The 14525-nt window shown below is 50.9% G+C and overlaps 2 protein-coding genes across 2 annotated transcripts in view; one reads left to right on the top strand and one right to left on the bottom strand.

Annotated features, from left to right (window-relative positions):
• The window catches only part of CERS4 (ceramide synthase 4), a 31999-nt gene extending 27908 nt beyond the window's left edge, over positions 1-4091 (bottom strand). The window contains exon 1 of the mRNA XM_037158930.2: positions 3932-4091. The gene's annotated coding sequence lies outside the window, so the exon portion shown is untranslated. The remainder of the gene's footprint in view (positions 1-3931) is intronic.
• The window catches only part of FBN3 (fibrillin 3), a 96326-nt gene continuing 85654 nt past the window's right edge, over positions 3854-14525 (top strand). The window contains 1 exon segment of the mRNA XM_053670928.1: positions 3854-3974. Coding sequence (XP_053526903.1) covers positions 3854-3974 — 121 coding nt within the window.

Genomic DNA, 14525 nt, shown 5'->3' with positions numbered 1-14525 from the left:
GTGCACCTGGGCCAGTTGTGGGGGTGTGGAGGGTAACTAGGCCCTTGCCCTCACAGGGTATGTGGAGGGGACCCAATACCTTTCTCCTCAACCTGGAAAGGGAGCGACAGTCGGCTGGTGGCAGGACCACCTTCAAAACATGCCTGCCTAGGTTTTGGCTGCCTATCCTGAAGGCCCAGCCAGGCCCCTGCCTGCCATCCCTGTGTCCCTTAGGGCTCCTATCACTTTGCTGACAGCATCCAGCCATAACATCCAGCTCTATGCTCTGGCTGACCTGCCCGGAGTGCCACCATGCTCCCCACCCCCACATCCCCATCACTGTCCTCTCCCTGGCTACTCTCCTCCACTCCCTCCAGCCCCTCCAGGGGGTCTCCCAGGTCAGCTGAGCACCGCCCCACCCAAGTACAGGGGGAAAGGGGTGATCTTCTCTCCTCCTGCCAGCCAGGTTTGACCAGGGTTCCAGAATTTCAGGGTAGAATGACCAATGCACACAGGGCACAAAGTACCAAAGCAATCTCCCCTCCCCCACAAACCACAAAGCAGTGGGGGGGGGGGGACAAGGACCCTCCCAGCTGGCTGCTGTTGAACTAAGGGGCCCTGAGAGCCTCAGTCTCTTCATCTGCCCTTCCTGCCACTCCCCCACTTGTTCACTCTGTGCTAGCTACACCAGCCCCCTTACTCTACCTCGAACATGCCAGGCCTGGCCCTGCCTCAGGACCGGCTCCTCTGCCTGAATGTTCTTCCTCCAGATGCCCGCCCACCCCCTAGTCTGGCTGGGTCCTTTTCCTCCTTTGGGTCTCACCACCTCATCACCTTCCTGCTCCCCCTTCCCAACACATCAGCTCCAGGGGAAGGGGTGGATTTCATCTTGTTCATTGCTAGTCCCCACTGTCTCCCAGGGCAGGCACTTCCTAAGAATATGCTAAATGAATGAATGACAGACAGGGATGGAAGGGAGACAGAGCCAGACAGAGCCAGACAAAGCCAGACAGAGGGGGTCCTGAGGGCATGGCTGGCAGGGTCCTGACCCCTCCCCCATACACAGTTGTGGGACCTTTGGGCAAAATATGGTTTTGAAAGCCCAGGAGGGAGTGGAGAGAAAGTCAGACTCCTGCTGGTTCAGTGTGGGGAACTGGTGTGAGGGTACTCAATTAAGAAAGGTACAAAGTCAAGATTGAGGGAGGAGAAAGGCCTCCTATTTGCCACCGGTTGAGGTCAGAGCCAGGTTGGGTTTGAGGTGCAGATTCAAGGGTGGCCATGAAAAGCCCATTCTGAAAGACTTGAGGTGCAAACAGGGGCCAGAAAGGGCAGCCAAAGGGAGGGATCAGAAGCAGGGGACTGAAAAACATGGCTTTGAAGCCCTTGCTCCCATGGTGTCTGTCATGACACTCACTCTTGGTTTCCTTCCACCCTCTCTTCAAACTCCATCCTCACAACCAAGGTGAGTATGTCTCCCAAGCTCCAGGCTTGCTTCTCCGAAGCCTGCCCAGCACCGAGCCTCACCTCACCACCACCGGGGTTCCAGTGATGCCACTATTTCCAGATGCTGCAAACAGGTTGCTGATTTGTAAGTGATAAGTGAGCACGCTCCCCAATCAGCAGCTCCTGCCTCCCACCCACTGGAAGTCTACCCAGGACCCACCCACTTCTCACATAGCCACGCCTCCCCCTGGTCCAGTCCCATCCTGATCTGGACCATGGTAGTGTGCCTGCCTCTGTGCCGGTCCCTGCAGTTTCTTCTGTCCACGTCCTAGCTCACTGGTCTCTCTGCCCATTACCTCTTCTTCTTCATCTCTTGACCTCACCTCATCTACCTATTATCTCTTAATCATCCTTACTAATGAGTCCAACAGCCACCTACTCCACGAAGCCTCTTCTGACCCCTCCCCAGGCTGAATCAGGTCACTCCTGTAGCTCCCTCCCCCAGGCAGCCTCCATTTTACCAGATGCTTATTACCAGCTGGGCACTGTGCTCACCTTTGATGATGCTTACAGCTGATGACTGCTATTATTCCCATTTTGCAGAGAAGAAACTGAAGCACAGGAGGAGGAGAAGTCACTAGCCTCAGGTCAGTGAACAACTCAAACTGGCAGGACCTGGTCAGCTGCAACATCCAGACAGCCACAGCCACAACCACAGCCTGCAGTGCCCAGATAAGAAAGGACCGTACCTCCCCACTCCCATGTCTTCTTTCCTGTGGGTGTTCTAGAGGTAGTAGGAGGTAGGAGGAGTGAACCCAGGCCTGCCCCCTCCCCCAACTACAGTCATCCCAGCAGCTCCTGTGCCAATATTCACTCCATGCCAGGCGCTGGGTTAACCAGAAACACTCTGCGCGCCTGACTCACTCAATCTGCAGATGGCCTTGGGTCTGGAGGAGAGTGCAGTTACGCACCCTCACACCCATTTCTCACAACAAGAAATGGAGGCTCATGGGGTTGTGAAATCCCACTGGCACTGGAGGCCTCCTCTCCCTCCAGCCATGAGGCTGCTACTGGGATGGCCCTTTCCGAGTCAAGGCTTCTTCAGCAACACTCCCAGTGATAGGAATTGCTCACCTATTTTACAGATGAGGAAACTTAGGCTCGGAAAACTTTCCCTGGGGTCAGTAGGCCAGTTCCAGAACTAAGGCTCCCGGATTATTTCCACTGTCTCTTCCCTCCAGACATCTCTGCTGGGAGCAGGTGAGCTGGGAGGGCAGGCAAGGGAGGTCCAATAGCTTCCTTTTTGCAGCCTGGCTAGGCCTGCGGGGGCTAGGTGTGTGAGGGTCCAGGCACTTCCCGGTTTATCCACAGCAGCTGCTCTTGAATTGAGGCTGAGGACACCACAGTCCCCTGCTCCAGAATTTTTAACTCTGCAGCGGCCCCATGCAACAGATCCAAGAAGCCTCGGTGGGGCCAGTGGGAGTTCCAGCCTGGGCTTGCCCATCAGGTGGCATTTCACAGGTTTTGCAAGTCAGACTCAGCCACAGCAGGTCCACACCCCAGACATGTTTCTCCCTCAGTTTCCCCATACGGGCCACAAAAGGCCCCTCTACACTCTCAGCTGCCCATGCCAGCAATCTCCTCGGGACACTTTCCTTCATGCCCCACTGCTGCAGGCAGGAGACACAGATGATGTTCTACTAAAGTGAACACTCAGTCCACCTCGTGTCCACCATCCCCGGGAGTAGAGTCCAAAGCAGCAGCCTTCTCCCATCTGTTCTTCCCATAGCAGCTGCTGGATACTCTTAAGATCCAATGGGACTCCCTGTCACACTTTGTTCTAAGCTTCCTGTGGTCCCCACAGGCTTGAGAATGGAAACCACACACTCCTCGCCATCCACCTTCGAGGCCCGGGTCAACCTCTCCCCACCTCCAATCCCCGAGCTTCAGCCCCGCTGGCCTCTTTTCTGCTCAGCAAACACGCCAGGCTGTGGGCCCTGCCTCGGAATCTTGCTGTTTTCTGGGCCTAAAAAGCCCTCGCTGTCTGGCCACTCAGACCAGGATGATATCTTCAACAAGAAGCCTTCCCTGACCTAACTTACCCCACTGCCCTGATGCGTCGTCTTCCCTGCACTTAGTAGGGGCTGGAATGATCTGTTTCTGCTTACGCGGTTCCTAGCCTTCTACGCTGCGCTCTCCGCGCGCACACGGCCGGATTTCCCCGGGTCACGGTGCCAGGCATGCCCCCAGTGCCTCCTGCCCGTTATGCAGCCGCGTCCCCGAGCGCGCCCGGCGCCGGGGCTCTCCGGGGAGCGGGGATCTCTCGAGGAGGCAGACCGGGCCTGGACTAGACGTAAAGCCCTGAGATGCCGTCCTGGGTGCGGAAATGGGAGACCAAGCAGCTGCGTCTGGAGGCCCGACAGGGGCCGCCATGGCTGCGGAGGAGGGGCCCGAGCTGGCCGCAAGGGTGGCATTTCGGCGGTGTTCTGGGCGCGGGGAACTCGCTTACCTGAGGGGAGCGAGCGACCAAGTGCACAGGGGTCGGCGGAGGGGTGAGATATCAGCGCCAATAAAAGAACCACTCGCTGCGAGCGCTTGGTAATTACAATCAGTACCCGTCTGTGCTCCGGCTGGGGTTGGGGGTGGTGGTGGTGGTGGGAAATGAAGGGCTGCGGCGGGGGCGGGGCCTGGAAGGGCGGGGCTGAGGGCAGGGTCTGGGAACAAGCTGGGTCCCAGAGGCGCTCGGCTCCCTACCCACAACTAGCGGCTTTCAGTCCGGACTCGCGCCAGCCCCGCCCTGCCTAGAGCCCCGCCCCGGCCCTCGGCCCCGCCCCAAGGCGCGCGCTCGGCCGCAATCCAGCCCCAGATATCTGGTCTGAACCTCTGTCTGTGAACATAGCCACTGTATGTTGTGTGCTCAGTCTGTTCCCCACTTCACCTGCGCTTGCAACATGTTCCCCACCCCTCTCCCCCTCCGAATTCCTTCTTCTGGCCCAGCTCCGACTCGCGAATCTGCCAACACTGCTGTGAAGCCCTGTTTCTCCGTAGGCAGGGCGTTGCAGAGAAGGCTTGGACACCGCTTCTGACCTCCGAGGCCGCCTCGGGTACTCCGAGTCTAGGGACCTGTCCCAGTTCGCAGGCCATACCGGTCCAGTTCTTGGTTCATAGGGGGAGCGCAGAGGCTGATCCCAACTTTGGAGGCCCTGGGGGCCATTCTGGAGGCTGGGAGGTATGGAATGCAGCAGGGCGGCCTGAGGTTTGGAGTCATAGTAGGGGATTTTTACCATCCCATTGACAGAAAGTCAACGAGGAAACAGCAGCCTTCAGTGACACACTAGATCAGATGGATTTAGTTGCTCTCTTCAGCGTATTTCGTCCCAATACAGCAGAATATACATTCTTTTCAAGTGCACATGAAACATTTTCTAGGATGGACCACATGCTAGCACACAAAACAAGTCTCAATAAATGTAAGATTATGCCCTGGCTGGTATGGCTCAGTGGATTGAGCTCGGGCCTGTGAACCAGATGATTTCTGTTCAATTCCCCATCAGGGCATGTGCCTGGGTTGCAGGCCAGTTCCTGGCGGGGGATGCACGAGAGGCAACCATGCATTGATGTTTCTCTCCCTCCCTCTCTAAAGATAAATAAATAAAATTTAAAAAATAAAAATAAAATAATAAATTTAAGATTTAAAAAAAGGTCTGCAGGTGTCGGGCAGCTTGGAATGCGGTGCAGCCCCAGGTTCTGCTGCCCACATAAGGAGAGACAAAGAGGAGAAGGTGCTGGGCTCTCTCGTAGTGGCTGGAACAGAAAGTGACCCAGATCAGTAGTGTGCAGGGGCACGATGGTACTCGAACGGTGAATGGAGGACAATCCCGGATCGGGCAGAGGTTTTCTGTGCACATGAGGCACACCAGGAACTCAAGGTTCAGCTGTCACAAGTTGAAGGTGGGGGGTTTCCAGAGCCACTGGCCAACCTTTGTGATCCGGCATCATCTTTGGACAATGAGCCTCTCCCTGAAGCTGATCCCAGGGAGGTGGGGGAAGTCCTGGCTTTCTGAACTTTGGGGCTCCTAGGCAAGTTGCTTCATATCACTGACATTTGATTTCCACACACAGGAGCATAGAGAGGACAGAGTCCGTGGTTGCAAGTGTGGAAGAACCTGTCCCTCCAACCCGGCTTCTGGCCTTGCATTTGCTGCTTACCCCCTGCTACACCCCATTATTCTTTCTCTTCAAATGCTGTGTCCTTCTCCCTCAGACCTCAGTCCCTTCCAAAGATCCCCCCATCTCCACCTCTGCCCACCCTCCATTTGCACTCATCCTCTGTCCCTCTTCCAAGAGTTCCTTTGCATACCAGAAAAGGAAAACGAAGTAACAGCTTTCAGTTGTCGCTAGGAACTGTCTTGTAGCACATGCCTTGTACCTGGGGCTGCTCAGAACAGGGCAGCCATTTGTATAAATAGTAACCAGGAGAATCCCCATGGAATAGAGACAAGTAGCAGATCCTTGACAAAATGGAGGAAGGGGCCCTCCAAAAAGGATGGGGTGGCCCATGGCCAGGGAGAGATTTCAGGTGGGAGTTACTACATGAGCAAAATGGGGAAGCTACAGGAGGGGGTCAGCCTGAGGGGAGGGATACAGGCTGGACTGTCTATAGTTGGGCTGCTGCTTGGCTTCTGTGTGTCCTCCTCCTAGTCCTCCCCAGTCCCATCCATAAGCATACTTCCTGGAGGAGGGGGTGACTTGAGAGAGATGAATGGGTAGAGATTAAGCACAATCAGGGTCTGGAGGTGATGAGGGAAGGACAATAGGGTGAGGTCAATGACTAAAGGCCCTCAAAGGCTCTTTCTAGAAAGGCACAACCAGATGTAAAATGAGACATAGTCAGATTACAAATGAGTGGGCAGGGGGAGCAGCTGGGGCCTGATGGAAGTGAGGATTGCAGATAGAAGTGAAAGAAGGGACTCCAGGGGGGGATTTAGAAGTGAAATGGCCAGGGTCAGGGGAATCAGGGGAGGCCATGGCCTGGCGAGAGGGGATGGGGAATGAGAGCTGTTTCTAAGCTAGCCAGTTCAGTACTGGGCAACTTGGGGTGGGCCCTAGGAAAGCCCAGAGCTCAGACCCAAGGGAGATAGGAGCTCCTTGCCTCCTTCCTCCCCTCCAGGAGTTCAGGGATAAGGAGGTAGGATGGAGGAGGCTGATGGGCCTGGATCCAGGTGCCTCTTCGAGGATCCCCTTGTCCCTACTGCTCTGCTCTAGCCAGTCTGCTGGTCCTTGCCCCACTGGCCTTTTCAGACCCTTGGACCATTACAGCCAGGCCTAGAAACTGGACTCTGGACCCTGAGCCCTGTGATAGGTGGAATAATAGCTATGCAGTGGTGCCCACGTGTCCTAACCCCTGGGACCTGTGGCTATGTGGCCTTACATGGCAAAAGGGACTTTGCAGGTCTGATTAAGTTAAGGGTCTAGAGAGTGGAAGATGCTCCTGGATTATCCAGGTGGGCCCAGTGTCCTCACAGGGAGGCGAGAAGGTCAGAGACTGAAGATGCTACACTGCTGACTCTGAAGGTGGAGGATGGGACTGCGAGCCAAGGCCTGCAGGAGGCCTCTAGAAGCAGGAAGAGGCACAGAAACATTCTCCCCAGTGCTTCCAGAAGGACCACAGCCCTTCAGACACCTTGATTCTAGCTCAGTGAGACCCATGTTGGACCTCTGATCTCCAAAACCATCAGATAATAGTTGTGTGTTAGTTAAGCCACCACCTGTGTGATGATTTGTTACTAAAGCTACAGGAGACTCACACAGACTCTAAGCCCCCCATTAGGAGTCCTTCTTGCAGTGTCAGATCCCAGCCCTACTCCCATGTTGATTCAATTTCCAAATTACCACCACTCCGGACCTGACCCCTTACGGTAGTCTCCAGGGTGGCTGCTCCCTATTCCCAAGGGTTGGGAACTGAAGTCCTGGGTGTCTGCCTGTCTGTTACTGCCTATTTGGGCCCTGCAGTATTCTTTTAAGTGACTCTCACTCTAGTGCCTCATGCCAGAAAGCTGCCTGCTGGCTCATCTTTGCCAATCAAGATTCCTGCTCTCAGAATCTAAAGAACAAAATAAACGAAAAAAATCAGAAACAAATTCTAGGTACAGAGAACATTTTGATGGTTACCAGATGGGTGGGGGGGGGGCTGGAGGGCTGGGTGAAAAAGTTGTAGGAATTAAGAAGTACAAATTGGGAGAGTTTGTTAGAGATACCCACAGGGTCCTAAAACATTCACAAACCCACCCACCTGGGAATCAGCACCAGAAGGACCCAATTTGCTTCTGGGCAGTGGGAGAAGTGACTGAAAGCCTGCCGAGAGCCCAGCAAGCAGCACTGTTCCCTCTCTGACCCCTCCCCCCCCTTTAGCACCACATCAGATCAAAGTGGGTTGCTCTGCCTTGGTAAATCCATAAAGCTCTGCCCCTTACAATGTAACAAGAGCTCCAAGATAAAGAAACATGGCCCAAATGAAAGAACAGATCAAAACTCCAAAAATAGAACAAAGTGATGAAGAGATAGCCAACCTATCAGATGCAGAGTTCAAAACAATGGTAGTCAGGATGCTCACAGACATGGCTGAGTATGGTTGAAAAATAGAGGAAGAAGTGAAGCTTATGCAAAGTGAAATAAAGAAAAATGTACAAGAAATTAATGGTGAAGGGAAGGAAATTGAGACTAAAATGAACGGTTTGGAGCAGAAGAAAGAAATGAACATTCAACCGAATGAAATAAAGAAAGAAGAATTCGAAAAAAATGAGGAGAGGCTTAGCAACCTTTGAGACAACTTCAAATGTTCCAACATCCAAATCATAAGGATGCCAGAAAGAGACAAAAGAGCAAGTTGATAACTCATTTGAAAAATAATAAAGAAAAACTTTCTCTACCTGGCAAAGGAAGTAGACGTGCAAAGTCCAGGAAGCTCAGAGAATCTCAAAGAAGATGGACCCAAGGAGAAAAACACCATAATTAAATTACCCAAGATTAAGGATAAGGAGAGAATCTTAAAAGCAAGAAGAGAAAAGCAGAGAGTTACTTACAAAGGAGTACCCATAAAACTGTCAGCTGATTTCTCAAAAGAAATCTTGCAGGCAAGAAGGGGCTGGAAAGAAATATTCCCAAGTCATGAAAGGCAAGGACCTACATTCAAGATTACACTATCCAGCAAAGCTATCATTTAGAATGGAAGGGCAGACAAAGTGCTTCCCAGATAAGGTCAAGTTCAAGGAGTTCATCATCACCAAGCCCTTATTATGTGAAATGTTAAATGGATTTATCTAAGAAGAAGAAGAAGATGATCAAAAATATGAACAGTAAAATGACAATAAACTCACATCAACAACTTAACCTAAACAAAAACAAACTAAGCAGCCCTGGCTGATGTGGCTCAGTGGATTGAGTGCAGGACTGCAAAGCAAAGGGTCACTGGTTCGATTCCTGGTCAGGGCAAATGCCTGGGTTGTGGGCCAGGTCCCCAGTAGGGGGTGCACAAGGGGCAACCACACAGTAATGTTTCTCTCTCGCTCTCTCTCTCTCTCTCCCTCCCCCTCTCTCTAAAAATAAATAAAATCTTTAAAAAAAACTAAGCAAACAACTAGAACAGGAACAGATTCACAGAAATGGAGATCACATGGAGGGTTATCACCAGGAAGGAGGATGGGGGACAATGAGGGAAAAGTTACAGGGAATAAGAAGTATAAATTGTAGGTACCAAATAGACAGAAGGAGGTTAAGAATAGTATAGAAAGTGGAGAAGACAAAGAGCTTATATGTATGACCCACAGGCATGAACTAAGGTTGGGAAATGATGGTGGGAGGGAGGGTACAGGGCAGAGGGGAAAAAAGGGGAAAAAACGTGGGACAACTATAATAGCATAATTAATAAAATATACTGGCTAGATTTTATTTATTTATATTGAGAGGGGAAGGGAAGGAAAGAGGGAGAGAAATATCAATGTGTGGCTGCCTCTCGTGCCTCCCCTGCTGGGAACTGGCCTGCAACCCAGGCATGTGCCCTGACTGGGAATCGAACCGCGATCCTTTGGTTCACTCAATAAAATACACTTTTAAAAAAGGAGTACAAATTGGTACTTACTGTTACATCCCGTCCTTGCGAGCAAGAAGGGTCGGAGACTGCTGGGTAGTCAGAGGTGTTTTATTGGCCAAAGTTTCAAAGTTTTACCTGCGCAGGGGCGAACTCTCGGGGTGTCTCCGGAGACACACAAGTGCCAAAATGGCTGCAAATGAGAGTCGCACCTAACGCTTACAGGCTAGGGTTCTTATAGAAGCAAGCAAGCAAGCAACTTCCAGACGCAAAAGGTGGCAGTTAGCTACTGGCTCAGGGGCTTAGGCTAGGGCTCGTGATCTTGCTGATGATTGGCTGACAGGGCTCATGAACAGCTCGTGCTCAGGTTAGCCATTGGCCTAGGGGCTCATGCTAGGGGTAAAAATCCCCCCCCCCCCCGCCCCAACGGATGTTCCAAGAAGCTATCTGCTTAACTTCCTGGAACATTTGCCCCGGGGGTGGGGGCGCAGTCCCCCCATCCAAGCTTGAGCAAGCAGCTAAGGTTGAACAAACAAATTAGTTTTCTTAAGACTATTTCCCTTAGCCCCTAACACTTACAAAATAGTCATAGGAATGTAATGCCAATGATAGTGTAATGACTATTTATGGTGCCAGGTGGATACTAGACTTATTGGGGGACCACTTTCTAAGTTATATAAATGTCTAACCACTATGTGGTACATCTGAAACTAATATATGGAATGTCAACCATAATTGAAAAAAATTCCTGCCTTCAATGGTGGGGGCTCCTCTTCCTGAAGACAGAGACCTGCAATTCAGACAGGCCTGGGTCCCCATTTGTGCTGTGTGACCTCAGGTGTGTTATATAGCCTCTCTGAGCCCTGCGGTGTCCCTGTCAGTGGAATGGAAGATAACCAGGCCAGGTGGGGGGCTGATAACTGGAGGGATCATTCTCCCCACATGCCTGTCCCACCCTTTCCCCTCCAAATGGCCTAAGTAGGGACTGGAGGAGGTGACTGGAGGGGGAAATGAGGAATGGAAAGGCCTCTGTACTGGCTGTGCCCTCTGCCTGGAATACTCTTCCTGCATGTCCACACACTCCCTGCACATCCACACAGCCCCCCACACTCACTTCCTTGGGTCTTCAGTCAAAGGCCACCTTACTCCTCCATCCTGCCATCCCCCTGCTAATCCCCCAGTCCTCCTCCCTCTTTTTTAGTATTGAGCCTGTGCACTGGCAGTCCCCTCTGGAGAGTGTCCACCCCCAACCAAGGCAGGGGGCTCTGCTTTAATCTCTCTGTGACTGTAACACCTAAACAGGTGGGTGCTTCATAGATATCCACTAGGGGCAGAGAGGATGAGACAGGCCAGACAAGAAATAGGGCTTGTCTGAGAAAGGCTCAGAAAGAGTACTTGCTGAGTAGAGTGTGTGTGTGTATATCTATGTGTCTCTGTGTTCATCTAGGTCTCGGTGTGCTTCTCTGTGTTTCTTTGTGTGTCTTTGTGAGTCTGTCTGGGTGTGTCTCTGGGTGCACGTGTGTCTGTCTATGGAGAGTCTAACTCTGGGGTGTCCTTGTGTGCCTGTCTATATATCTCTGTGTCTGGGAGTCTGTATGACTCAGGGTGTGTCTCTGTTTCTGGGGGTACCTATGAAGCCTCAACTTCCCCTACCAGGTGGGAGTTGGATCCCACTCTCCCTGGATTGGCACTGCCTTCCCTCTGGTTCCTACTGCTTATCTCCCTCCTATCCTACAACCAACCACCGGGTACCCTCCCAGCTTTGTCCCTCAGTGTCCTTACTTGCCCAGAGTAGGTGCTCAGCACCTGGTTTCCCTTCCCCACCATCCGACCCTCCCAGCTCCCCTCAGCCAGTGTGAGTCAGTGATGCCCACCAGCCAACTTAAGTTGTTACCAGGCACTGTGTGGACAGTCTGACAGAGATGAACATGGCCAACCCTGTCTGTGAAGCAAGTGCCCTTCAAATGCCCATTTCACATATGAAGATACAAGTCTAGAGTGGTACAGCAAGCTGCCCAAAGCCACACTGCAGAGGCAGCATGCACCTTTGAAACTAGTTGTGCCTGACTTCTTACTCTCTGTCAGCCCCATCTTTCTTTCCCTTTGCTGCATTGGGTGGGGGTAACACCAGGGTGGGGGAGGCATCAGGCTGGGGGGTGATCACCCCTCACTTTCCCTCATCCCCACCATCTCTGTTCCCTGGGAGGTCAGGGCTGGCCTGGCCCTCATGTGGGTGAGACATGGGTGATGGGAAAGGATTCCAACAGTTCTTGTGTACCTACCATCCACCACCCATCTCTAACTTCCCACCCAATGAATCAGGAAGCCCTGATTCATTGATTCCTGCTTTCTGCCCTGTTAGGGTGGCCATGCTGTGGGCTTTGAAAGAATTCACAAAAAGAAGAAAAGGCAGAGAGCAAAGTTTTATTCACTTTCCAAGAAGGGAAAGGGGCTAGTATGGAGCAGTTTATAAGCAGCAAAAAGTTTTTATTGGGTGATAAAGGGGGAGGGGAATACAGTTTAGTAGTCATAGTGATTAATTGTAAATCCGGAGGTTTCAGGCTGTTAGTGCAGGCTTCAGTTTGTTCTGCTGTTATCTTTGGGTTCAGAGTCTGGGTCCTCAGGTCTGGCATGTCCTGTTTGTGTAAGTTTAAGGCACCTGCACTGGAGATGCTTCTAGTAATCTCTCCAGTCCTGAAAATAGGGGCTCACAGAAACAACAGCTAATTATGCCTGACAGGCGCAAGGAAATAGAGAGAGCTAGCTCTGGTAAAGAGGGCCTGAAGGGGGCTTTTTTGTCCTTTCATGTCCCACCACTCCAGAGAGCATCTGGAGAGGTCATCATTTCTCCTAATCCTCACTGCACTCCTGCCATATCTGCACAATTCAGCAGATAAAAGCCCTGGCACAAGAGGTACTGTGACCAACCATCCCATGTGTCTGAGACATAGAACTTCCAGGGCTAACACCAGGAAGATTCCAAGCAAACTGTGGTGGTTGGTCATTGTACTGGGAGGTGCAGTGACTTGCCTAGGGTGATACAGCTAGAACAGGAACTGCCATGCCGTCTCCCCATACCTCGTTCAAGACACCAACCATCCCCTCTCCTATAATTGATTAGAAGAAGTTTAGGGAGTCATATTCTAAAGGGGTTTTAAAAACAAGAGATAACTTTCCTGGTTGGTGTTGGTTGGAGCATCATCCTGTAACCAGAGGGTTGCAGGTTCAATTCCTGGTCCAAGCACAAGGCGGGTGTGACCCTCCCACTCTGAACGTGTATGATCTGTGGTCTGGATGTATAAGATCCTGGGTCCAGGTGCCAATCCTGATGCAGGTGTATACAGGAGGCAACCGATCAATGTCTCTCTCTTTCCCTTCTTCTCTCCCATCTTCTCTCTCTAAAAAAGCAATGGAAATAATGTCATCAGTTGAAGATAAAAACAAGTATTTTTTTAAACAGGAGATTATAATCCTTTCTTCTAAAACAAAAACTTGCACCTTAAACATTCTCTTTACCTTTTTAAAAAACAGAAGTAAAATATGCATAACAAAATTTATCATTTTAACCATTTTTAAGTGTTTAATTTAGTGGTGTTGTTAGGATAGATAGCAAACCAAGGCAGAGAGGAAGAGGGAGACATGTCTCTCTGCCCAGTGATTCAGCAGTCCTGAGCCTGGTCAGGTGTCCCGACACCAAAGGAAACACCAGACTGACCCAGGAGGAGGGCAGTCCTCTAAATTCTATGAATTGTCCCTACTACCTGGGAAAGTGAGCCTTTGAAACAGTGCTTTCATCCCAAGGCCTAGAAGGCTGAAAGGGCCCACAGAGCTAAAAGGATGAAGCCCATTAACACCTTTGGGTGTTCACAACCCCTATGCATCCCCCAAACTGGCACCACCTTTACCTGTCAATCAATATGTAGCTTCTTGACTGCCATTCTGCCAACTGTATACGTCCTCAGAACAAAGGACTCACTCTCTTGGCTCTTTGACACCCAGCCTCAGGCCAACTGGGCATTCGCCATCTGGGCCTTTGGCTGCCCTTACCTTGCTTTGCCCTGAACCTCTGCCTTTCACCCACGCCCCTCGACAAGGCCCATTCTCTTCCTTGAGAACATATCATCAATAAACCCTGCTTGCATGCTAATAAACTTGCTGGTCTGTAATTCTTTTTATTTTATTTTATTGATTATGCCATTACAGTTGTTCTATTCCCCCCCTTCATTCCTCTCCACCCTGTACCCCCCGCCCCCACCATTCCCCCCTTTAGTTTATGACCATGTGTCTCAAGTTCTTTAGATTCTATATTTCCCATACTATTCTTGCCCTCCCCCTATCTATTTTCTACCTCCTGTCTATGCTACTTATTTTCTGTACCTTCTCCCCCCTTCTCCTCCTCCCACTCCCCTGTTGCTACCCTCCATGAGATCTTCATTTCTATGTTTCCTCTCCTGATCTAGCTGTCGTTTTAGTTTGCTTTTGTTTTAGGTGTGGTTCTTAATAACTGTGATTTTGCTGTCCTTTCACTGTTCATCTTTTTTATCTTCTTTTTCTTAGATAAGTCCCTTTAACATTTCATAGAATAAGGGCTTGGTGTTGATAAAGTCCTTTAACATGACCTTATCTGAGAAGCACTTTATCTGTCCTTCCATTCTAAATGAAAGTTTTGCTGGATAGAGTAATCTTGGTTGAAGGTCTTTGGATCATGACGTGGAATACTTCTTTCCAGCCCCTTCTTGCCTGTAAGGTCTCTTTTGAGAAATCAGCTGACAGTCTGATGGGAACTCCTTTGTAGGTGACTGTCCCCTTATCTCTTGCTGCTTCTAGGATTCTCTCCTTCATTTTAATCTTGGCTAATGTAATGATGATATGCCTTGGTGTGTTTCTTCTTGGGTCCAACTTCTCTGGGACTCTCTGAGCTTCCTGGATTTCCTGGAAGGCTATTTCCTTTGCCAGATTGGGGAAATTCTCCTTTATTATTTGTTCAAAGAAGTTTTCCACTGGTGGCTGTTCCTTT

Source organism: Artibeus jamaicensis, unplaced genomic scaffold (genome assembly GCF_021234435.1).
Source record: "Artibeus jamaicensis isolate MK-2021 breed Jamaican fruit bat unplaced genomic scaffold, CSHL_Jam_final contig_648, whole genome shotgun sequence".
In the NCBI taxonomy this organism is placed as follows: domain Eukaryota; kingdom Metazoa; phylum Chordata; class Mammalia; order Chiroptera; family Phyllostomidae; genus Artibeus; species Artibeus jamaicensis.
This window is presented reverse-complemented; position numbering and strand designations above follow the sequence as displayed.